This window comes from Camelus dromedarius, chromosome 5 (genome assembly GCF_036321535.1).
Source record: "Camelus dromedarius isolate mCamDro1 chromosome 5, mCamDro1.pat, whole genome shotgun sequence".
NCBI lineage: Eukaryota > Metazoa > Chordata > Mammalia > Artiodactyla > Camelidae > Camelus > Camelus dromedarius.
Window position 1 is genome coordinate 84,692,389 of NC_087440.1, and position 24,553 is coordinate 84,716,941.

A 24,553-nucleotide genomic window follows, 5' to 3' on the forward strand; every position below is an offset into this window, starting at 1 on the left:
CCTCTCCTTGGGCTGTTGGGTTTCTTCTGGTGAATGAAGGACACACTCTCTTGGGCCTTTCAGAAGCCCAAACCAAAGTGACAGAATCAAGGGTTTGTGTGCCCTTGTCCAAGCCCCTGTCCCACCCCCACGCCCTCCAGGAGCAGGGCTGAGGACCTCAGGGCCTGCAGGGGTCTGGTGAAAGGGACTTCACTGGGCAGGGCATCATCTGTGGCATTTATTGCACCTAAGGAAGCCCTCTGGGACTGAGGGCTCCCCCCCACCCCCCCACCACACCTTTGGGGAGAAAGCTCAGAGGCAAGTGGAGTGTCACAGAGCAAAGGGGGAGGGGCACGGGGACAGCTGCATCCAGGCTGTCTGGGAAGGACAGACTCACCCGGAAAGCTCTCCAGCCACAGCCCAGGGTTGGGGCCAGGATTCCCTGCTGGCCTCTGCCTTCCCCACAGCACCCCAAGTTCTGCCCTGTCCCCGTCTCCGGGCCCCAGGAATGGAGCTTTCTGCCATTCCCGAAGGCAAGGAGGTCTGGGATCTCCTCATTAGTTTGAACACAAATACGGTTTTTCTCCCACTTGACAAGTCTGTCCTCTGCTCTGGGCAAAGCTCTGGCCCAGAGAACTGTGAGATCACGGCAGCTGCCCCAGCTGAGAGGGAGACAGCCCACAGCCTCGTCTGTCACCCGGTCCCCTTGGATTTGGGGACACCGCTGTCCTGAGATTGAGTGAGCCAGTCTGAGGAGCCGCTCCTTCTCCGCAGGCCCCGGTTACTGGGTGTTCTCGTATTTCAGGTACCTAATCAGCCTGCCTGGGAGGGGCAACGTGTCCAGGAGTTTGATGCGGTATTTCCCAATGGCCTTTCGAACTCGCAGCCGGCAAAGGTGAGCCAGAGGTCTTGGAGGTTCTAATAAAAGGAGAGAAAGCAAGATGCGGATCTGTTGTTTGCAACTGGCAGAAGGTTGCATCTGTGACCCCTGGCTTGTGGGAAGCACCCAACCCATGTGGCTGGCTGAGAGGGGGTGCCTGGACTCTCTCCATGCCTGGTGACACTGGTCCCTGCCAACCGAAAATGTGTCACCCCTCAATGGTCTGTGCAGCCCCAGGGAGTAGGTAGGGCAGGTACCAAACCCATTTCACAGGTGAGGACTTGGTGAGGATAAGCTTGCCTAGAGCTGGCATCGCCCTCATCTTGTGCTCTTTCCTTTACACTCAGCCTGGACCCCCCCCACCACCACAGCCTCAGCAAGGGGGTCAGAGGGTGTGACCTCTTAAGTGCCCCCATGCATGGAATTCAGCTCTGGGTGGTGCAGAGATGTCAGGGTCAAGGCGTAGGGACTGGGCAGCTCCCAGCAGGTCCCAGAATCCCACTGGACAGCCTCCTACAGGAGGCCCCCTGGGATACCCCATACAGTGGTTTCTCGGGTGGGGGAAGGAGGGGCCAGGAGAGATAAGAACAGGGCCTGATGCATCTAGTAGTGGGGTAACTTATTTTAGCCCTGGGAACGGGGTAGATGGTTGTTGAATCAAAGAATGCTGTCCATTCATTCATTCAACAAACACATGCTGACCCCTTCGCTGTGCCTGGCCCTGTGCTCGGGCCAGAGACGCAGGGGGGCCCACTCAGGGGCTTTCGAGAAAGGCTTCCACACCAAATGGCGCATCTGAGCAGGGTGGGTGGGTAGGAATTTTCCAGGTGAGGAAGGGAGGCAGGGGAAGTGGCGATGCCAAGCCTAGGAGGCCACCGCTGCCCAGGGAAGATCAGGAGGCAGAGGAAACGTGCGGGGAGGGCAGAGAGGCCAGGCGGCTGCAGGCTGCCTCACTAGGGGCCCCATCACTGCATTTCTGACATTTCCAATGGCCTCTGATCTCGCTTAGGACAGAGCCTGCCCTCTGGGAAGCTCAGCCCCTTTCTCAACTGAGTGAAGACTGAGCTTGTGGAGGGAAAGGCAAAAGGTGGGCAGAGGACACCTGGGCTGGCACTGGGCTGGCACCCTGGCTGGCTTCAGAGTCTCTGGGACAATGATGTCAACATCACAGCATTAAATGAAAGAGTATGTGGGAGTATGTTCTGCAGATGGAGGGTGGGCTTAAAGAAACCGGTATTAGTTAAGAACTATTTGTTCTTCCTGTTAATAAATGTTCGGAGCACACTAATGAGTTCTGCATTTTTTTCCCCTTGGGACACAGTTTAGTTGTAAGAAATTACCCCTCCCAGGTAGGGTGGGAGGAGGGGACAGTGAAAGGTGGGGCTGACATCTAAGCCTGGACAGCTCCACCCTCTAGTGGCCGAAGATCACGGTGACAGCAACAATTAATCCATTAATTCAATGAACGTTGATTAAGCATTTGCCCCCTGTGAGTGCGCAAGTCGGTGCCACCCTCCCCCTGTCCCTGGCCCAGTCACTTTATCAAAGGCCTCAATTCAAGTGCTCCTAGGCATTTGTGCAAATGAAAAATCCTGCAGCAGGCTTGGGTTCAAAGGAGCACAGGGAACAAGGAGGGACGTGGAGAGTCAGAGTCGGGGCACGGGCTCCAAGTGTGGCCTGTGAACTGGCAGTACTGGCGCCACCTGGGAGCGTGCTGAAATGCAGACTCTCAGGCCCTGCCCCAGGCCTGCTGAGTTAGACTCGCATTTTAAACAAAATGCTCAGGTACGCACTTTACAGTGTGAGACCGGCATTTCCTCCTCTACGCGCCACGCTGCTTCTCCGCGACCCACAGACGTGGGCAACTTACTCTAAAGGTCCTGATACCCCTCAGGGAGCCGGAACTGCTTGAAACCTCCTGGAAAGATTTAATGGAGGGATGTTGAGGTTGGTCAAATCTGGGTTTGAATCCCAGCTCTGCCACTAACTAGTGGTGAGACATTTGCCCAATTGACAGTCTCTCTGAGGGTGAGTCTCCTCATTTACAAAACCAGGAGTCACAGAGACACTGTATGTGACACACAGCAGGAACCGGGCATGTGTACCTACTCATCAATGTTAGTAACAGTCACATGCCCCAAGTTCTGGGCCTGAGTCAGGCAGGGTGACCTGCCAGCAGCGGCAGCAGTGACAGCCCCTACCTGCCTTCTCCTTGATGACGGCCCAGTCCTCGAAGCTGTCAATGTGCTCCTTCAGCCGTGAGCAGAGCTGCACGTTGCCCACATAGTCCAGGAGGACGTCGATGATGGGCCCTGCCCAGCGGCTCACCTCCGGGGTGGACAGGATCTCGCAGAACTGAAAGAGAACACACACCAGTGCTGGGACGCCCAGGACCCAGGGCACCACCTCAGCAAGCCCATCCTACAGGTGGGAACCAGAGGCAGGTGAGGGTAAGGGACAGGTCTGAGGACAGCTGTTGGGCATGCCCAGGGTAAAATCCAGTTCTCCAGATTCACACCCCTCTCTCATCAACATAGGCCTCTGCTGCCAAACGTGGGAGGTGGGCAACTTGCAAACTGCATCACCTCCCTAAGCCTCGACTTCCTTGTCTAGAAAGTGGGTATATGACACCAACTTCAAGGGTTTTTTTGTGAAAAGTAAGGTAATAATATCAACTTCTTTGCACACTGTAGATGGCCCATAAATGATGGCCATTAGCCATTATAAGTATCTCCAGAAGAAGGGTGTTTCTGACTTTCTTTTCATTTTAAGTTCAGACTCTTTGTCATCACCATGGACAGGCTCTGCCTCTGCGACACCAACTTTCTGCACCTCACCTGACCTTACACCAGCCTGCTCTCACTTCCACCCCGGTTCTGGTAAATCAACATCATATATCAGGTGTAGGTTTGCTGGGGGTGATGAACCCCCAGTTTTGCAGAGTTCCCCACCAATCTCCTGCTCCACTGTTCCTTTCTTGAATTCCTCAAAACAGCGGACCCAAAAAAGGATTTAACTGTTCGTGTGAACCACTAAGTTCTCCTGCTTCTAAAGCGCGCTCACCACTGGGGTCCACTGACTAAGCATCAGTTCACACTCCCTCCAAAGCGTATTAACCGCTGGTCCACATCGCCTCCGAATCCTGCTAACTGCCATCTTCTGCTACCTCCGAAACGTAATCCACGCTGCCCCGGAGCGAGCGAACCACCAGTCCCCCCAGCCTCCGGAGCGCGCTGGCCCCCGGCCGCACTCCCCCGGGCGTGTCCTCCTACCTGGACCACGCCGGGCGCCTTGTCAGAGGCGGGCACGTCGTTGAACCTGTTGGAGGGCGGCGGAGGGGGCGGGTGCGGGCCGTTGCCGTACAGGCAGGAGAAGCAGGGCTCGCCGTTGCAGCCGAGGTCCATGAGGAACTTGAGCAGGGACAGGTACTTCATGGCGAACATGATGGTGGCGGGGAAGGCGGTGGGGTGCGTGGCGATGTAGGCGTCGATGTTGGCGCCGTGGTCCAGCAGCAGCTGCATGGTGCGCAGGCAGCCGTGGCGGATGGCCACTAGCAGGGGGTTGATGACGTCGCGGTTGGGGTCGGCACCGGCGAGCAGCAGCAGCTCGGTGGCGTACACGTTGTTGTTGATCACGGCGAAGTAGAGCGCGGAGCTGCGCCGGTCCTCGTAGAGGCGCGCGCGCTCGGGTGCCAGCGGCGCGTTCACGTCGAAGCGAGCGCCCAGCAGAGCCTCCAGCACCTCGTCGTTGTTGCGCTCGGCCGCCAGGTGCAGCGGGCTGATGCCGCTACGGCGCACGCGCGTGCGGCTGGTCACCGGCAGCAGCATCTGGACGATCCTGCGGGTGGGGCGGGCACGCGCAGGTCACGGGGCTGTCCGCACGTCGAGGCCCGACCGGCCAGCAGGGGGCGCAGAGGGGCCCGGCTCGGTCACCACTCTTAACTACTGTGTGGAAAGGCGCGGGCCCACCAGCAGGGGGCGGGGCGGAGACAGCCCTTCTCAAAATTACCACTTAGGGAGCAAGTGGGTGCGTTTCACACAAGAGGAAACTGAGGCTCAGAGAGCTTCAACCACCTTCCCTAAATAACATAGTCAGTAATGGATGGAGCTACGCTTCAAACCCATAATCCTTAGCCTCCAAAGACCGAGTTCTTAAAAACCTTAGCCAGACTGGACTGCAGTTTCAGGAATGTCTTGCTGATTTATTTCAGACCAAGACATCCCCAGCTCAGTTCTCTGGAGGGATTGACTGGAAGACCCCCAAACCTGCAGTGGAGCCACACGGTGAAGTTTGGAGCTAGATCCTACCCTGCCTAGGTCGGATGGAGTTTGGGGGGGGGCAGGGATAGCCATATCCAATGGCTCGCTATATGCCAAGAGACATCTGAAGATTTTGCAAACACTATTTGGTTTAATCTTTACAACAACCCATGAAGTAAATCTCATCCTTCCCACTTTTTCAGATGAGAAAAATCAATGCTCAGAGAGGTTAAGGGACTTGCCCAGGCCATACATCGGGAGACACAAACCAGGAATTGCACCTTCCTCTGACTCCAGGGCTGAGCTGTCCTGCACCTCTGTCTTGCCACCCAGGGACCCTGGTGGAGCTATCAGGTCCTGGGACAGGAGGGGACAAAAGTGTCTGGTCCCAACCACTCCTGCCCGAGGCCCCACTCAGCCTTCAGTGACCATGTCACTGTCCTGTGAGTCTCAATACCTCTTCTCCTGAAGGTTGACTTTAGCCTCTCCCAGGCTTTCTGCCCCGCCCATGGCCTGGAGAGGGTCGATCAGCTGGGGCTGAAGCTGGAGATTCTTGCCTGCCCTGACTCTGCTCTCTCCTGCCAAATCAAGCACTGTTCTCAGCACTTAACCTACATTAATCTATTATATCCTCCCAATACCCTATAAGGTGGGTACTCATATAATCTTCATTTACATATGAGGAAACAGAAGCCCAGAGAGGGTATGTGACTTGCCCAAGGACACACAGCCAGTAGGTGATAGAGCCAGGATTTGAACCCAGGTAGTCTGATTTCCCCCTAGAAAGAGGGCCACACTCTTTACCACTCCCCTAACTTCTTATGTAGCAATTAGGTTATAGCTGGTATGTCGCAGGGTTTTGCATTCTTTACAAAGTGTTAACTTGCCTGCCCCATTTTACTTTCACTGTAGCCCTGTGGGGTAACCAAAGTGGGTCTGTAGCCTTCTTTTTAATGGAGGGGCCTCAGAGAGATGAAATGACTAATTAAAGGTCATAAAGCTGTTCTGGGGCTTGACCCCTCGTGTTTGCTCTTTTCCTCTAGACCCCTGCCACCTGCCAAGCTCTGGCCACTGACATGATTCCAGTGACGAATCCACCCAAGCTCTGCTGACCTCAAGGCCCCATGTGGGCTCCAAGGAGGTGGCTGTGGCAGGGCAAGCAGGTGCCACCAGGCCCGTTCCCACGCCTCTCTGCCTCCTGGCACTCGGGCTTCCTGGAAATCTGATGCCAGGGACCTCCCATTAGGACCTCAGTGGAAAGTATTATTATTGTTAGTGACGCTGTGTTTGCCCAAAATCTGCCTTTAAAAACCTCAAAAGGAAATTCACACACCCAGGGGGGCTAATTGCCTCCTAATTTTTATTTGTGCAGGCCCAGGGGGCCTGACCTTGCTCTGTAGAGGTGCTGGACAAAGGCAGGGTGGAGGCCTCCCCCTGGACCGTAGCCATCGCCAACAAATGCTCCCTAACAGCCGTAACATGCCCAAGCACGAGAAAAACAGCAAGAGAGACTGCCCGGGGCCGCTGGCCAGATGGGCTGGTATCTCTGGCAGGTCACAGCTGGTCTCCAGCAGTCCCCTGCCGAGCCAAGGGAAAGTGGCAGGAATGTGGGAACACGACTGGACGCTGCCTGGAGTCCCAAAAGCCTTGTCTTCATGACACAGTGAAATCATCTAACTGTTGTCCGCTTCTGTAGGGCTTTGCCAATCTGAAAGTAAATGTGTAATGCCAGACAGGGTCCGGAGATCAGTGTGTCCAGCCTCCCATTTTACAGAGGGTGAAACTGAGACCCAGATGTGGGGTGGGAGAGACAGTGAGGTTGGACTGGAGGTGGATGGCAAAACCAGGGCAGAATGCAGGGTCCAGACCACCCGGGGCCAGGGCTTTCTGTGCTCCCCAAGTCCCCCAGGCCTGGGGAGTGTTGGTGGCCCCACTGCATATCATCACTTTTCTCCCCCAGCCCATTTTGTGAGATGGAAGGAGGGAGGATGAGGGGAAGACCCCACAAGACAGGTTGGGACCTTCCCACTTCTCCCACAGGCAGGTCCTGGAACCACAGGTGCTTAAAGTGCACCTTAAGAAGAGAACAAAGGTGCCCGTTGCCTGGTAGAACATTTGGTGTCTGGGAGGCCCAGCGCCCTGTCCCTCTCTTCTCCTTTTCCTGGCACAGGGGTTGCACCCACCAGTTCAGGCTCTGGGACCAGAGCAGGTCCAGCTCAGAGCTATTCCAAGAAAGCCCAGGACAGCAGCTCAGCAGGTGACCTTAGAACTCAGTCCCAATAACTGAACCGTTGCCTTGTTCCTGGGACCCACCAGAACTGAATCCCACCCTCCCTGTCCCTGCCCAGGATTCCAGTTTCTCAAAGGCTGCCACCCTACCACGCTGCCTGTCCCTTGCTTGGGTACCCTGCCTGAACCCCAGCCCAGCAGCAGGGACTAGGGAAGAGAGCTTTGAGCCAAAGGAGGCTATCCTTAGCAGTGCGGGGTCCCACATGGGCAGCGGACCTGAGTTACACTACCAGCCCTGCCTGTCAGTGCTCGGCCATCTCAGGCAAGTCACTGAACCTTGCTGAACCACATCTACAACAGAGGGGCAATGACTCATAACAAGAGTGACACTGCTGCTGCTGACAGCTACCTATGCTTTACTGAGTCCCTGTGCATAACTGTGAGCACTTCACCCTCCTGGATAATCATTACCATAACATCTCTGAGCGCTTGCTATGTGCCAGGAATTGTTCAAAATGCTTTGCGTGTTTACTTCATTTAATCCTGGAAAGGATCCTATGAGCAAGCACTTTATCTCATTTACTCTCCATGATAACGCAACAAAGTGGGATTGCTATGCCCAGGTTACAAAACACAATTTAACACTATCTTTCACCGAAGCTGCTTCTCAGGATAATATGAGGTCTTACACATTAAGCTGCTCAGCACATAGTAGGCCCTCGATACGAGATGCTATTGGTATCTTGAGTGCCTCGGTGACTGCATTGCACTGCCCCTGCTGCACCAAACACGGAGGCCTTCTGGGTCACCGGGTCACGGTGGTGTGACCTTTGCCAGCGTTCAGCGTAGATTTGACTGTGGACTTGACTTTCACAAGGGAACCAGCCGCCCACAAATGGCTCGGTTCCCAATACCACTGGGCCGCACTGTGTCACCCTGGGCGTGTGTGTGTGTGTGTGTGTGTGTGTGTGTGTGTGTGTGTTGCGAGGATTACCTCTTCTCTGGGCCCAGGTGGAGTGAGAAAAGTCTCCACCAGTGGAGAATCTGCCTGAGGATCTTCCGAAGGGCACAGTGGGACTCCTGCCCGTGAGTAAAGTCTGCCGCTTTTCCCCGGGAGCTGGAGCAGGGGAGCAGTTCCTCCATGAAGGAGGAAGAAGAGCTCGGCCATGGCAGATCCGCACCACTTGCTGCGCCGAGCGTCTCTAGGGCTCTCTAGGGCTCCCTCTCCCCAGAGAGAGAGTGGAGCTTGCTGAGGATGCAAACTGCTGGCTCGAAATCCCTGTGCAACTCAGAATCCCTGAGAGAGTCCTAGAAATGCAGATTCCTGGGCTCTGCCACCCAGGGCTGATTCAGCAGATCTGGGGAGAGGCCCAGGAGTCTGCGGCAGGTAATCCGTGCTTCTTGTCTTGAGAAACTTTGATGCAAACCTTCATCATTTTCCTCCACAAGATACAAGCAATAGTCAGTTTCCTGGAGGGGATGAGGTTGGGTCAAGGGGCCTGTTCTCTTACTTTCTGGGAGGCCTTGAGCTCTGAGCCTCAGTTTCCCTTTTAATTAACAGGGATGCTAACTTGCTTGTGAATATGCTGCATAAAGTGCATTCTAATTTAACGTATTCAATGCTTTCTACTTTGCCTTTTCCTGGAAAGGGTTTTAAGTGACTTGCAAAGGTAATATAAATTAGAAGTAAAAGAGGAAGAATATTTAAAAACAAAGGGGTCAGAAGTAAGGCTCAAAATGCAAGTCTGTATCACAAGGTCAGCCACAAAATCGACTCTAAGATACTGGGTCTCTATTGGAATGCATGGTTAAACCATCTGGGCTGCTTCTAGAAATCCTGCGGCCCCAGCCTCAACCCAGTCTGCTTCCAGTGAAATCTCTGAGGGTGAGGCCCAAGGCTCAGGGTTGTGAGCTCCCCGGGAGTTCCCGTGTGTGGCCAAGGTTGAGGACCACTGGTTTCAGTGCTATTAGGAATTCAGTTTAAAGGAAACTTGGGGTAACTGCTCTTGTTATTACAAACTGTTTCTTAATAAATCTAACTTTGGTGTTGAGTTTTAATCTCAGAAGGTGTCTTTGCTAAACTGGAAATGAAAAATAAGAAAAAGTGTGCCTTGGAGGTGCCTAAGACTTTGAGATCTTGGGGGCTCCATTCTCAGCCACGCCCAAATGTCACGCCCTCCAGTTAAATGTGCAAAGAGAAGGTACCATCTGGCGAACACTGAGACCAGCTGCTGGAGCCACTTTCCGTGCTGCGGACGGGCAGGGTGTTCTGGCTGGTGGCTGAGTGTGGAAGGCCTACAGAATGTCACAGCAAATCCCCAAGCAGCGAAATGGAGACAGTGTGGAGAGGGCCACATGGCATGTGCCTTATGCCCAGGGAATGAGTGCAGCTCTGGGGGCTTGCCTGGCCACGGCTCTGCCAGGTGGCACAAACTGCTGGGAACCTGGCTTTAACCCTCTGTAAGGCAGCCCTCAAAGGTGGCCTGGCCCCTCTGTCTTGGGGCGCAGGGGGAAATGGGGTCTGGAAATGGAGTGAGTAACTGGGGAAATAGCTTTGGGAGTCAGCACAGTTCCAAAGGAGAAGACTTTAGGGGAACATAAATCATACACATAGGTGGTTCCAGAGAGAACCAGCCTTGTTCCCTGGCTGTCCTTAGGCACACCCAGTGCTCCTTCAAACTCCCCACCAGCTGGAGCCAGACTAACAACATCTGAGTCCACCTGAAGGCATCCGGCTGTGACTGAAGGATGCCAGCTGACAATCTCAGCTCAGCCACTCTCTGGCAAGCCACTTCCCATCTCTGGCCTCAGGTCCCTCCTCTGCAAAATCAGGCTTGGACTAAATCAGTGGTTCCCCTAAAGAATTGGCTGGGCTGTATCTGGTTGGCTCAGAGCTTTTCAAAGATAGAAGACTGAACTCCCCTCTCCTGGAGATTCTGGTTCCATGTGTCTGGGATGCGTCATTTAAAAAATAGCCCAAAGTTACTGTGTGGTCCAGCCAAGTGTGGGGAGCCGGTGGGCCAGGAGATTTCGAAGGACCAACCCTTCCCTCTCTTTCCCTCTGGAGGTCTCTGGAGTCAGGCTAAGGTAACCCATGTTTGTTGACTGATGCTGAATCTTTCTGGAGCTAAAGAGAAGGATGCCATTTTGCCCATCACCTCTGCCTGACCTGAGCTGCCTTTGTCCCTCCACTGGCTTAACTGAAAGATGATAGAATGGACCCTCCCTACGTAAGAGAACACAGACCCAGTGAGCACCTACTGTGTGCCAGGTGCTCTGCGGGGGGCTTTATTTCCATTCTAAAGCCACATGTATCCATTTCACCAGTCCACACAACAGCCCCCAAGGCAGGTACAACTACGTCACATTTTACAGAAGTAACTGAGGCTCAGAAAGGTCAAGCAGCTTCCCCAAGGCCTTAGCAAGAATTCAGACCCACATCTGTCTGCCTCACAGAGAGGTCCAGAGGAGGCGGGGTCTCTGTGCATGCATGTGGCAGGGGGGCATCCTTGGTTGGTCATTTGTGGGGCAGCCTGCCAAGCAGGGCCTGGGGCCCTGAAGACCAGCTCTGTCTCCTAGTGTGTCCATTCTCTGGTATGTCACTCCCACCCCGTTTTCCTCTGCCTTAGCGGAGACAACTCCCTCCCCCCAGCCTGCACAGCCTTCTCCCTGCTGAGGACAGGGCTGCCTTTCCCAAAGTGTGTCATCTGGGTTACCCAAGATGGGATTTTAGGTGAGAAGTTTTTTTTTTTTTATTAGTTGTAAATGGGTACATTTAACGATTTAATTGTGTGATAAACACTTCCTTTTGAAAATAAATTCATTTTAAATTAAAAATGTCTTTAAAGGTAAATACTAAGAAATGAGGCTATAGAAATCTGAAATCAGGAAGAAAGTCTGGGAAAGCTCAAAGTTTGGGGAATGCTGGTCAAGTGGAAATTACTGGGCCTGTGCATCCATCAGGGGCAGCTGGAGTTCCGCCTGCTGGCCGGGTCTTCCCTGACCCTCCAGCTGGTGGTGGTGCTGGTGGAGGTTTAATAACTGGCTCTCTGGGGGGAAGGTGGCTCTGATTTCTAACAGCCACCAATGTCCATGGTGTAAATACTCTCCGCATGGGCAATTTCAGACCACCAGTGGATCAGTCGGCTCACGTGAGCTGTATAAGCCAGCTCCAGACACCCCTGCTCCAGCCCACGCTGGTCTCTCCCCTCTAGGACCATCATGGAGCTTAGCTCTTCATGCTCTTTCATTTGTCATGAATTCATGTGTATGTGTGTGTGTGGGGGGGCCATCTTGCCTCCCACCAGATTGCTCCCTGAGAACTTAAGCTTCTCTCATCTTGTTCAAAGAACCCAGCACGTAGTAAGTGCTCAATAAAAACTATTATCATTGATACTGTTTGTATTAGTGTAGGTATCCCCTGCATACTTGCTAACTGCCTGAGAGGTTATCGTTGCATCTTCAACAGAAATATCCACTAGTGCAGACTGATAGTTGACATCCTGCATGGAATCCACCAGATGTGACGCTTGGAACAGGTGAGTTCCTGTCATTTACAAGCTGAGTGACCTTGGGTAAGTCAGTCAACCTCTCTGTGTCTTAGCTTCCTCATTTAAAAAAAAATGAAGATAATACTAGCTGCCTCAGTCTATCTGTTAAAAGAATTATGAAAACTAGAGTTGTTAAAAGGATTAAACACGTTTATAATGTAAAGTGCTGGTAAGCACCACAAAGGTGTTTGCTATTATTATTGTTGCTGCTGCTGTTGTAAGCGTTCACTCTAGTTTGCTAACTGCTGAGTGGTTTTCCACTTTTCCACCTAAAATGTGCCCTCCACTCTGACCCTCTCTCGCGCCTTCCTAACCCTGTGGGCGGGGCATCCGGAGGAATGGGCGGGGCATCCGGAGGAATGGGCGGGGCGGGGAGGAGCCGCGGGCCGCGGGGGTGGGACCTGCGCTGACCTGTAGTTGCCCTTCTTGGAGGCGATGTGCAGCGGGAGCAAGCCGTCCTTGTTGGTCTTGTTGGCGTCGGCCCCCTGCGACAGCAGGAACTCCACCACCTCCTCGTGTTCGTTCTTGCAGGCCTCGTAGAGGGCGGACGCGCTGTCGCTGGCCTGTGTGTTGATGTCAGCGCCTGGCGGAGGAGAGGCAGATCAGTGAGTGATCCGCCGGGCACTGCCCTAGAGGTAACGCCCACCTCCTGCTGGGCACCGCTGGGCTAAGCACTGAGACACACTGGACCACCTAGAGGACCCCCGACTCCTTCCTGCCACATCCAGCCCCCGGGCCCGCCAGCCTGAGCAGAGGCCTCTCAGAGCCTAAGAGCCGCGGTGATGATGCCGAGATTTACTGAACACTTACTGTGGCCTGGGCACCGGGCTCTGTGTGCGCTCTCTCTTTGAATCCACAACGTATCGTAACCTCATGCAGTCAGTAACTACTTTTATCTCCATGCCACAGACAAGGACACTGACGCACAGGGGACCTCTGCAACTTGCCCCAGTGCCCCCAGCTCTCAAGGGAAGAGCCAAAACTTGCACCCAGATGGTCTGACGGCAGAAGCTGCAGCAGATGGTCTGATGGCAGAGACCATGCTCTCAACACTCATTCCACCTAAAACGATTCAGATCCTGCCCGGAGGAGGGCCTTCCCAACTCCAGGAGGGCACAGAGCCTCCTCAGAAAGAAAACCCCCAGTCACGCTAATTTTTTATTAATTGGGATTTGCTCTTTTCCGTCTTCCATTTCAAGGAATGAGAGAGGAATTACTTCCTGTCTCCTCTGAAGCAAACACTACTCTGTGCTGACAGGAGGAGGAATCAAGCCTGGTGACAGTCTCCCTTCAGCCTCGAATTCTACATCTTCTCCAACTCCTGGTGATGAAGAGGACGCATGGGTTTCTCTGCACAGAGAGATGCAGCCTGTTCGCCAGTCCCTTTCTGTTCTGGAAGGAAATAGAACTGACACAGTAGTGAAGTGTCAGCAAGGGCTGAAATCAAGACCATCTGTTAACCACAGTTCCCCTCTCTCTGGGCATCTTGCTTGTCACAGGCTTTCTGGTAATTTTGAATATCTGATGACTGATTTCTGGTCTAGCGGAAAGAACACAGGCTTTTGTGATAGACAAGAACTAGTTGAAGTTTCTGTTTCATGTTTTACAAGCTCAGTGGCCTCAGGCAGCCTTGAAGAACTTCAGTTTTCTCATCTATTGACCAGGAATAATAGTACCTACCAACCAGGGTGACTGTGGGGAGTAAATAAGATAATGTAAGTAAGTATCTGCTAGAGTGAATGTTTGTGTCCTCTGAACATTCATATGGAACCTAATTCCTAGTCTGATGGTGTTAGGAGGTGGGGCCTTTGGGAGGTGATTAGGTCATAGGGGTGAAGCCCTCATGAATGGGATTAGTGCCCCAGTAAGAGTGCCCCCTCGTCCCTTCCACCGTGTGTGAGGACACAGGAAGGAGGTGGCTGTCCAGGAAGTAAGAACAGGCTCCCGTGCGACGCCAAGCCTGCTGGCTCCTTGATCTGGGACTTCCCGGCCTCTGGAACTGTGAGAATTAAACTCTGTTGTCTGTAATTCACCTGTCTGTGGTATTCTGTGATAGCAGCCCAAATGGGCTAAGACAATCTCCTTGCCCAGTGCCTGGCGCAGGGAGGGTGCTGGGGCACACGTCAGTTCTCCAGGATGGAGGGGCCAAGGCGCAGGGGCTGGTTCTGCCTCCCCTCTGGAGGGAGAGTCGGCGAGCGGCTCTGACATTGCCGAGCTCCAAAGTCAGGCTCCCTGGAAGCCTGGACCCCGCCAGCAAAGCCGCCTGCTCACACAAGAAAAATATTTGGATTTTAAAATGGACTCAGCCCACAATGGGAACAGACCCTGACTCAGAGCATCAGCAGGAGAGCTGGGCAGATGTTCAGGGCTCGCCGGTTCCCCTCGCCCGCTGAGCACCCTGCCCTTTGCCCAGCCTCCTCGCCTGGCTCCCGGGACCCTGCCTGTGCCCCTTTGTTCTCAGACTAGTCAGTGCAGATTTGTCCCCGGCGGCAAGGAACTGCCTTGGGTCTGTTTTCCCCAGGGCTCAGGCACGTGCTGAGTAAGTGGATGGTTCTCCGGGCCAAGTCCCACGATGGAAATTCTCGAGGTCTGGGGCCGCGTGGTGAAGTGCAAGGAGCATGCAGTTTGGAGTCAGATGGACGCGGTCGGAATCCAGGCTCTGACTGTGACCAATCATGTAAACTCTCTGAACCTCAGTCTCCTCATCTACAGAAAGGCACGAGGACACTACCTACTTCTTCAGGCTAGGGAGAAGACCCCATTGGCCTATTCTGTGTTCCTGCTTAGCGCAGGGTCTGGCACAGCACAGGTCCTCAACGAATTATTCCAACTCTCCACCAAGGTCTGGCTTACCTCTGGTTTCTCTGTTGCTTGAGTGGAAGAATCACATCCCACAGAGGGAGAAAAGAAACCAAAAGTGTTCTTGGGGGAGCTCAGAATATAATGCTTTTTAACCAAAAGAGCACCTGCCATTGTCTTGGTGTCTTCTGTTACTGGGACATCATAATGCAGGCAATATTATTTTATTTTGTCCCGTTAAGTGGACAGAGATTTTTTTCAGAGGCAAAGAGTGCAAAGACCAGCATTCACATCCCAGCTGTGCCACGAATTTGCTGTGTAACCTTGGCCAAATCACTTTCCTATTCTGGTCCTTGGTTTCATTGCCTATAAAATGATAAGGTGACCTAAATGTTGTCTGAGGTTCCTTCTGGCCCTAAAGTGTGACACAGTGGAAAGAGAAGTGGTTAGGTTGTCAGGAGGCTAGTTCTACTGCTAATTTGCTACGTGACTATAGATGGGCAAGTTGCCTCCCTTTTCTGGGCCTTAGATTCCTCATTTGTAAAATGGGGACATTGGGCTAGGTTAAAGATATGTGGCATGTGTTCCACTGCCCTCGAAGTTTGTGCCTAATTGCAGGCATCACTGGTGGATCTCAAAATGTTTCTGGCTGAGCCTAGACACAGCCTCGGAATCCTTCTCAACGCAGCGCTCTGAGGACACCATCACTCAGTCAGAGTATGTCCATAAGATGATACCTAAACTTGTCTTCCCTTAGAGTTCGTCTCTGGGTCCTTCCCACCTGTGCCCCTTGGGAACTCCATGACCTAGGGATCCTTAGCACTCACCGTGTTTGGCCAGGAACCTCAGTGCCTCCATCTGCCCACTCTGGGCAGCCACGAACAAGGGGGTTATGCCGTAGGCATTCTTGGATTCCACCTTGGCACCTCCGCTCACCAGGATCTCCATGACCTCCAGGTCATTGCGAGAAACAGACTCGTGCAGGGCTGTCCAGCCTCGGTTGCAGCGATGGTTGGTGTCCGCGTTGTACTGCACCAGAAGCCTCACTGCCTCCGCATTCTTGCGCTCACAGGCTGTGCGCAGAGAGAGGCGAGACAGTCATTGGGGCCCCTGGCAGGACCTGGCCAGCCAAGACTTCATTTATGTGTCCGTCCATTCACCCATTCACTCACCAGCCACTCACTCAACAAATGGCTAAGTCCCAGTCCCTGCATTAACCCTGGGATACACAACTAAGGGTCACAGTGATACTAATCAGGCATAATATTTGCAGTTATGTGCCAGGCACTCTGTTCTGAGCACTTTACATGATGAACTGATTTAACTGATTTAGTTCTCCCCACTACCCTTAATGGATGTCATGTTATCCCATTTCACAGATGAGGAAGGTGAGGTACAGACAAGTTAAGTGACTTGCCCAAGGTCACACAGATAATAAGTAGCAGAACTGGGATTCAAATCCAGGTACTTAGGTCTGGAGTCTCTGTCCCCTGGAAGATCCCAGAATGCCCCTAATTCATCTTCCTTTCCAGTGTTACCTGCTTCAGTCCTCCACATTGCCGAGGCCAGAAAAGGAGGCAAACAGGGTCACATTCCTGCTCAAAACAATTCGTCAAAGGCTACTCACTTAGTTTGGGCTAAAATTTATCTTATAAATAAATAAATAAATAAATAAATAAATAAATAAATAAATAAATAAATAAATAAATAAATAAAATATATCTTCTGAGTACAGCTCAAGTCATTCTCAACCTGCTCAAACCACCGTTTTTTTTAAGCCTCATTGCTCTCTTGACCCTAAATGCAGCCTTGGCTCTGGTGGAGCTATCACAAGAAAGGCTGGGCGTTTGTCCAAATTAGCCATCCCTGGAAGCTTCTCCAAGTCAGTCAAGTGTGGTGAGAAGGAAGGGGGTGCTGCCTGTGTAGTGGTTCAAACAGGACCCCAGGTGAAGCTCCCCACATCTCTAAGCCTTGGCTTCCTTACCTGTGAAGCAGAGATAACAAAAACTGCCCGAGAGGATGTTGTGGGAGGCTAGTGAATGGAAGGTTCTAGTGTGGTGCTGGGCACACAGAGGAGCTCAGGTAGAACCAAGGCCCAGGCTTCAGCTGGGAGTCACCCAGCGTCCTGGGAGCTCCCTCTGGGACAGCTGAATCTTCAGGTTTTGGCTCTGGTGCCCAGTGGACCTGAGTTCTGGGGAAGACACGTCCACTGTGGGACTGCACTGGGCCAGGTTCCTGCTGCCTAGGAAATGTTCGAGGTGCTGGATGCCAGACACTTGGGAAACTGGGGATTTCTATAGTTTTTCAAAGTGTAAAGGCCCTATCATTTTTATAAGACCCAGGCTGTTTGCTTAAGCGTGGAGGTGTGAACCAGGCACTTGATCATGTAGTCACTGAGTGTGGTGCTGGCACCCAGCTCCTTGAGTTCAGATCCCAGGTCTGCCCCTTGCTGGCTGTGTGATCCTGGGGCCTCATTTTAGCACTCTGTGCCTTCGGGCCTCATCTGTAAAGTGGGGAGACTAGCTGCGCCTACCTCATATGTGGATGGTACGAGGGTTAGTAAGAACAGAGCCTGGCACATAGTAACCACTCAATAAATACCAGCTGTTATGATTATTCAGATTTTGTCTCTAGTCACTACTAGGGCAGCCAATGAGTGTCCTTGGATGATGAGTAAGCCAGGAGTTTTTCGTTTTCTCAATCATCCTGGAGGTACAAATTCTCTCTTATGCCTTTTTGCCTTTGCTTATGCTGTTCCCTCTTCTTGTCCAGCTGGAAAATCCCTCCTGTTCAGGTTCAGCTCTGGCATTCCCTCTGGTGGGAGCCCTCCCCCACATCAGGGCCGTTCTTCTATGCTCCCAGGCACCTCATGCAAAGCCCTTCAACGTCAGTAGCTGACTGTGGTGTTAGGTTGTCTGTGAGTCAATGCCTACCATCTTTTCATCTCTGAGCGCTCAGTGCTCCTTAGCGTGCCTGGTTCACGGGAGGACTTGGGAAATGCTGACTGAACACATGCAAGAATACATTCAATTATATAAGTTATACATCTGAAGTCATACAGTTGCTCCTTAAAGTAGACCCCCTACACTTTGCAATCAATCCTCCCAATTGCCCACTTCGTTTCTGGACCCTTCCTCGAGGAAGCTCACCCTGGTGGGCTCACCTTTGTAGAGTGGTGTCTCTCGGGACTTGTTGGAGATGTCAGGCTCCGCCCCGGCCTGGAGCAGGGACTGGAGGCAGTCTAGGTGTCCCCTGCACGTCGCCAGGTAAAGGGCCGTTTCCTCCTGCAGGGTGCGCTGGTCGATGACTGCCGGGTATGCTGAGGAGGACAGACCAGGAAATTCATGAATAGGAAGATACCCACCTCCACTCCAGCACAGAAGTGGTCCCGATTTCCTCCCATTTCCAAGGACAGACATGTGTGGCATTCACCTGAATTTACCAGCTAGACAGCCTTCATCCTCTTGGACCTGTGCTCAGTCACTTTCACAGGGCTGTTTCAGCTTCCCAGTCATATTAATCCAGCTCAGATGCCACTTCCTCTGGGAAGCCTTCCCTGGTTGACCCCCTTCCTTCTCTACATGATCCTGTCTTTCCCTTACACTGCCAGCAGCTGCCACTGGAACTCATGCAGCTGTTTCTGCCCTGGAGTATGATAGGCAGCCTGGGGTCCCTGCTGCTTGAGGGCAGAGGCAACTCCTGCCTGCAGGTGTTACCCACCCACATCTGGCCTGGGGGAAGCCAAGGCTCAGAGTGGAGACATGATTTGCCCAGGGTCTCACAGCTGTTTGAGACAGCCTAGGTGGGGCACAGGCACAGCTGCGGTATTTTCCATACCAAATCAGCCCCTGGAACATTCTGGAACAAGCTGGCAGTGGCTGTCCCCAAAGTCAGCCCTCCCTCATTCCTTTTCTAGGAATTAGGCTCTCCTGTCCTGGGAAGCCTGTAGAGGTGGCAGGAGGGGCAGGATGGGGACAAGTCACTTCCCTGCTCCCAACTCAGAGACTTTAACTCTGCAAGGGGGTGATAACTTTGCCCTGCCCCACCCCTCCATGGTTGTAGTGGGCAAAGCTCCAGAAAGGTGGCGGCCCTGCTCTTGAGTTCAGTTCCCACCTCTGGCTGCACCCAGAGCCCACCACCTCACCTCGATGCAGGGCCTTCAGGCAGCCCAGCTGGCCGTAGTAGGCTGCCTCGTGCAGCGGCAGCCAGCCGTCGTTGTTGGGCTCTGCGAGGTTCTTCCCCGCCTTGATCATAGCCCTCAAGGCCTCTTCATCACCTTCCTTGATGGCCTTTAGCACGGGGTCCACAGGCCTGTGAGAGCAAGGAGCGGGTCATTCCTCAGGACTGGGGAGGGGGTGAGGGGAGGGGGACAGGCAGGGCCAGGCGGCCTCTCGCCCAGAGGGAAAGCACTCACTCCGTCCTGCTTCTCCCCACTGCTCTGGGACAGGTGCTCAGCCCCTGCAGACGTGTCCTCTCAATGAAGAGAATAGTCCTTCCTAACCCACATGGGCGTGCCCTGGGAACCCCGCCCTGACCTCAGCCCTGACCTTGGATTCTCCCGCTCTCAGCCCCATCACGGCTTCCTCAGCTTGCCTGTCTGGCTCAGCCCCTCCCTGCCTCCGGTCATAAGCCCTCATCTAACCACTGGCCTTTCCGTGCCTTTGAATGATCATTTGCTCACTGTCTCTCCCACTGGACTGTGAGCTCCGAGAAGACAGGGCTTGTGTCTTTCTTTTATCCCTTTTGATTTGATTCCCAGAGCCTAGTTCAGTGGCTGGTCCATGATAGGTGTTCAATAGATATTTGCAGCATGAAAGAGAAAGAGAGAGAGAATATGGAAGGAAGGAGGGGAGGGAGGAAGAATTCAGAATCTAGGAACCCCCCTAAATTATTTCACTTCCTCATCCCTCCTATTTCCAAAAAGACAGCTTCTTCCCTGTTAGACTTTTGCTTGTTTCTTTGGGAATTTTACTTCTATCTCATTCAAAACAATTTTTCCAATAGCTGCCTTTGAGCATTTGGAGGACATACGGACCTATGGAGATACATGTGGAGGCTGTGGATTAGGCCTTGTCCATGTTCCATCCCCCATGAGCATCCCAGGACCTGGGGTGTTTCCACATCTTTACCTCCAAGTTGGGCACCATGTAGGGAAACTTTGCTAGAAACAAGGCAAGCTCATTCGCTTCCACAGATGGAAACCAAAGGTCCTTTTGAGCAGGGCTTCTTGGTGTCCAAAGAGCATTAGGGGACCCCTCTGTCCCTGTAGCTTTCAGTGGCTGCGTCTGTTACACCAAGACCATTTCTACCAAGAGGATTTGGGCTTACAGTACCAGCCTCCAAAGGGGTCGATAACTAACCCCATGGGAGGTTTTAGTGATGATTAAACTCCTTCCTTCAGCACAGTGCTCCAGAACGTACCAAGCACCTCCACCTTCACAGCCTGTTTGTGCTTCGAGCAGCTCTGGGATGAAGGCACAGACCCCTCACAGGGGGACTCTTTACCGTGAGCATCTCTTTGGGGTCTTCCCAACTCCCTCCTTGTTGCTCCTGACCCTTCTCACCCCCAGAACTTTTAGATGCTGAAAGTCTTAAACACTTGAAGGATTAATGAATTTGAAGCCCTCATAATTTAAAACTTCTGAATGTTTAAAAAGATTTCAGAGCTAATGTGAATGATAACTTCTTAGCTTGGTTCCTCAGAGCCCCTTTGTTCATTCATTTGTTCATTCATTCATTCACTGAGCTGCCTTCCCCTATCCTTGGAGGATCAGTGAAAATCATGACTGCTGCGACTGCAGGTCCACTCCTGGGGAACATTCTGCATACATGGTCCCATTTCCCAGATGGTGAAGGTAAGACCAGAGGCAGGCTGTGTCAGGGGCCAGGATAGGCCCTGAAGGTCTAGAGGGCCGGCCCCTTTACGCTCCCAGCTGCTTCCTCCAGCACGAGCGGCACTTCCTCCTGACTCTCAGCCTCTCTGGTTATTAATAGCTTCAGAGCACAGATGCTGGTTAAGTTACAGACCCAGAAAGGATGATGGGTAACTGACCAGAGAAGCCCTGAAGTCCCCATCAACGCCATCACTGCCACCTTGATGAGTTCCTCTTACGAGCGACAGGAGCAGCCCCTGTTGGTGTCAGGAAAAGCCCCAGTGGGGTAGGTGTCCCGTCTCCCCTGGAAAGTCTCATGCAGGACCCAGCTGAAGTGGAAGGGAGGAGGGCTGGCTGTTCTTGTGGCCTTGGCGGGTGTGCGGTGTCCTGAGAACATTCTCAGGACCCGCCTCCCAGCTTGGGTCTCGTCCATCTGTGGTGCAAGGACCCTGGAGCGCTCAGGCACACACGCTGCTGGCCTCTCTATGAGCTCAGCCAGGGTGCCCGCCCCGAGGGAGGGGAGAGCTGCTGGGGCTGTCAGGCCATCAGAGACTGAGGAGCTGGACAGGACCCTGGAGGCCACTCTGTCCTCTCGAATCTTCTCTCTCAGAGGAAGGAAACTCAGAGAGGAACAGCGACTCACAGGCAGTCAGTCGCACAGGAAGTGGCAGCAGCACCTAGACCAGAACCTGGGTCTCCCCTTTCCAGACTCAAAATCCACCTGCCGCACCAAGAAAGAGGTGGGTGGCAGGGTTTGAAAAAGGCTGGGAAGGAGAAACAAAATATTGGCCAATTGCCTCCTCCCCTCTCTGCAATGCATCTGATCAAGGAAATAGGGGCTTCAGCCCAGGGACCCCCTCTTTTGCTTTCAGCTGCTTCTCGGGTTGATATAGGGGAGCAAAGGAGGAAAGAGCACAGAGCTGTTTTCCAAGGAAACGCTTAGCCCAGCACCCTGATGCCAGGCAAACAGAACCCCTCCTGCAGCTCGGATTATTTCTGAGGTTTAGCACCTGGCACTTAATGAGTAAAGGCAACAAAGCAGAACAAAACCTGTGGGTGTGGGCATTGCGAATGTGCTCGGGTGGACCCACAGGGACGGTGAGGGGGAAAGCGGGACAGACCGTGCGCCTGACTCATGAGCTTCGGCTCGGAGCCTCCGGCGTTCTAGGGCCATCTCCCCCATCTCCCTCTTGCTGGGTCCCTAGATTCAGAGCCCCAGGGGGCTCCTCAGCACACAGAGCCCATTCTGGGGACACTGAGGAGTTCATCACAAGCACAGCCTGGCTGGCAGTTCCTTGGGGATGGAGTCTGTGTCACCAAGCCTAGCTCGGCAGGAGCAGCTGGGTCTCAGGGGGACACACCTGGGAGGGGTGTACCTGGGGGGGTCCCTCTAGAGTGCCCCCCTTCCTGGGGGCTGTGGGCCTGTTTCCCACCCCCATCCCCAGTTGGGAGGAGAGTGAGCTTGAACGGTCTGGGGGCCGTGCCGGGGGTCACTTACGCCAGCTGTGAGTTCTTGCGGCGGTTGTATTTCTGCATAACCTCCTGGAACAGGCCCTTGGGGGCTGAGGTCGGATGGCTCTCAGGAGGCACCGTGGACCTGGAGGGTGCAGGGCAGGAGTGAAAGAGGGAAAAATACTCTGCATAGGAGAAGCGGGTCATGGCCGGAGGCAGGAACAAGGATGGAGGGAGAGCGAGGGGGAGAGACTGACAGACAGACACAGGGCTCTGAACCAAAGCAGATGGCCGGGTCCTCCCTGTGTGTTGGACACAGCTGCTGTGTCTCCAGATTATTTTTGGCCCTTGGAGGAAGCCCTGGGAGATTTAAATGACCATATAAGACAACAATGAGGTTAACCTCACCCCCACCCCCACCGCCCCCCTCCCCAGCCAACCACGCGGGAGGCAGATATGAAGGAAGGTGACATTCTTCACCCAGTGAGAAGTGGTCAGCAGCAGGTCCTAGGATAAAAGGGGTTCAGTCTTGGGGCGGGCCAGGCGGGGTCCCTACAGGGTGGGTAAGAGATTCACGGGGCTGGGGGGCCAGGGGAGTAAATCTGGAGAGACAAGCTAGGTCTGTGCCCCCACCCCCACCTCGCTGGCTCTTCATTAGAGGGTCCTGCCATCCCAGGGTTGGGAACAGACAGTACAAATGTTACAGCAAAAGGATGCACCAGAAAGGTCATCCGGGCCAGGGCATGGAGTCAGACCTACAGGGGTTCAAATCCAGGATCTGGCACTTTCTGCCGGTGTGACCATGAACAGGTGCAAGTCCTCTGGCCTTAGTCTGGGGAGGGCATGAATGGTGTAAGGTGCTTAGCAGGGGGCCAGGCACGTGTGTCCACCATTAATTTGCTCATTATTTTGTCTCACTGATTGTCAGTTTTCTCATCCCATTGGGCTGATGTGAGGACAGGAGGGGTGAAAGAATGTATGGTGGCCACTGCACCGATCTGGATAGATCAGGGTTGGTGTGGGAACGGAACATATGGCCTATGTTGGCCCCACTTCCCGCCCTGGGGTGTCTGGCACGGTGACACCCCAACTGGCCCAGCCTGATCTCCTTTGCCCCTCTGGGGCGTGGGTGTGCCCTGCGGGATTGGGGAGGACGATGCTGCAGGTGACCAGCACCCTGTGGGCCATGGAGGTGCTGGCACTGTGACCTTGAGGACCTACAGGTTCTGTGGACACCCTCAGCAAGTCCAGGAAAAGGGACAAGGGAAAGCGGGCAGAGAGGCATGGGAAGGACGCCAGCCCCCTTCGTCAGCTTCGCTTGATGGGTGTCGTCCCCTTCTACCTTCCTTAGCGCCCCCTGCTCCCGAGCGCCCACTAGGCCTAGCACAACGTCACGATGGGCCCTCGTGTGTCCTCGTTAGTCCCCGCTCATGAGCGCTAGGGTGGGTGCCAGTGCCACTGCCTTTTCTAGACGAGGGACTGAGCCCCCAAGAGGCAGGAAACTGCCCCAGGGTCACGTGCAGCTGCAGAGTCAGGCTTCTGTCTGTCTACGAGGCTCAGACATACCTCCTTCCTCCAGAGGCTTGGTCTCCTCTCCGGCTCTAAGGCCGCCACACGGACAGGCCCTGCAGCTGGGAACAAGCCCCTGCCCCTCTTGGTGCCTTAGTTTCCTCCTTTGCAAAGTGAAGAGGCAGAACCGGACCGCGGGGTTTCCTCAGGGTGGCGGTGGCTGTGCAGCCTTCACTGGGATGAACTCACATGGACACTTAGGATGTCGTATAGATCTAAGACCCCATCCCTGGGGCCCCTGCCAGGACCCCTCTCCCGCAGCCCTGAGAGCCCTGGTTCTGGGTCATTATCTGCACTTGCTCCTGGTCCTCAAAAGGGGAGCGTGCTGGGCAGGGTGGAAGGCAGCCTGAGGCCAGGCCCTCCTCGGGGGGTCCCTAGACCTTGGTTGTGGCAAAGCCCTGGGCTTCTGTCTCTACATGGTCCTGGGGTTCCAGCCACTCTCATCATTGGTCTGTGTATGGCCTCCCATCACATTCTGTTTTAGACTGCTCCTAGCCAGGTAATAAGCATTGATTAAAACCCACCCACCACCCTTAAACTAGGACCTATCTCTGATGGCATAAGAAACAGCAACAAAGGGACAGTGAGGTTGGTGGGGGTGGCAGCAACATGCAACGATGACACCCCCTCATGACGGTGCAGGGCATCGCCTCCTTGCCATCCTCCCCGCCACCTGGATGGAGGCCGAGGGGGTATTGCTCCCACGTGCAAAGGAGGAAACAGACAGACAGGGTTCTGTTTGACAAGAATTTCCCAGCTCCTGCTGGCCCCATGCCCTGCATGAGGGCCTGGGGATGCGAGTCAATGGGATGCTTCTTTTTGCTGATCCTCAAGATGTTTGGGGGGGGTGGGGACAAGGACACACACCATGATGGAGCCGCAGGGGAGGGGCAGAAGGACTCACTCCAGGCGCTCTGAAATCGGGTGTGTTAACTGGGCTTTAGGGACAGGCGGCGTGAGTGC

The 24,553-nt window shown here is 53.8% G+C and overlaps 1 protein-coding gene across 1 annotated transcript in view; it reads right to left on the minus strand.

The window, feature by feature from the left end:
• Nucleotides 1-204: 204 nt before the first annotated feature.
• Nucleotides 205-24,553, minus strand: part of ASB2 (ankyrin repeat and SOCS box containing 2) — a 39,694-nt gene continuing 15,345 nt past the window's right edge. The window contains exons 3-10 of the mRNA XM_031454238.2: nucleotides 22,068-22,166; nucleotides 18,841-19,007; nucleotides 17,860-18,015; nucleotides 15,524-15,769; nucleotides 12,309-12,480; nucleotides 4,132-4,696; nucleotides 3,061-3,214; nucleotides 205-897 (exon numbers count right to left, since the gene is read on the minus strand). Of these exons, the coding sequence (XP_031310098.1) occupies nucleotides 761-897; nucleotides 3,061-3,214; nucleotides 4,132-4,696; nucleotides 12,309-12,480; nucleotides 15,524-15,769; nucleotides 17,860-18,015; nucleotides 18,841-19,007; nucleotides 22,068-22,166 (1,696 nt within the window). The 3' untranslated portion in view covers nucleotides 205-760. The remainder of the gene's footprint in view (nucleotides 898-3,060; nucleotides 3,215-4,131; nucleotides 4,697-12,308; nucleotides 12,481-15,523; nucleotides 15,770-17,859; nucleotides 18,016-18,840; nucleotides 19,008-22,067; nucleotides 22,167-24,553) is intronic.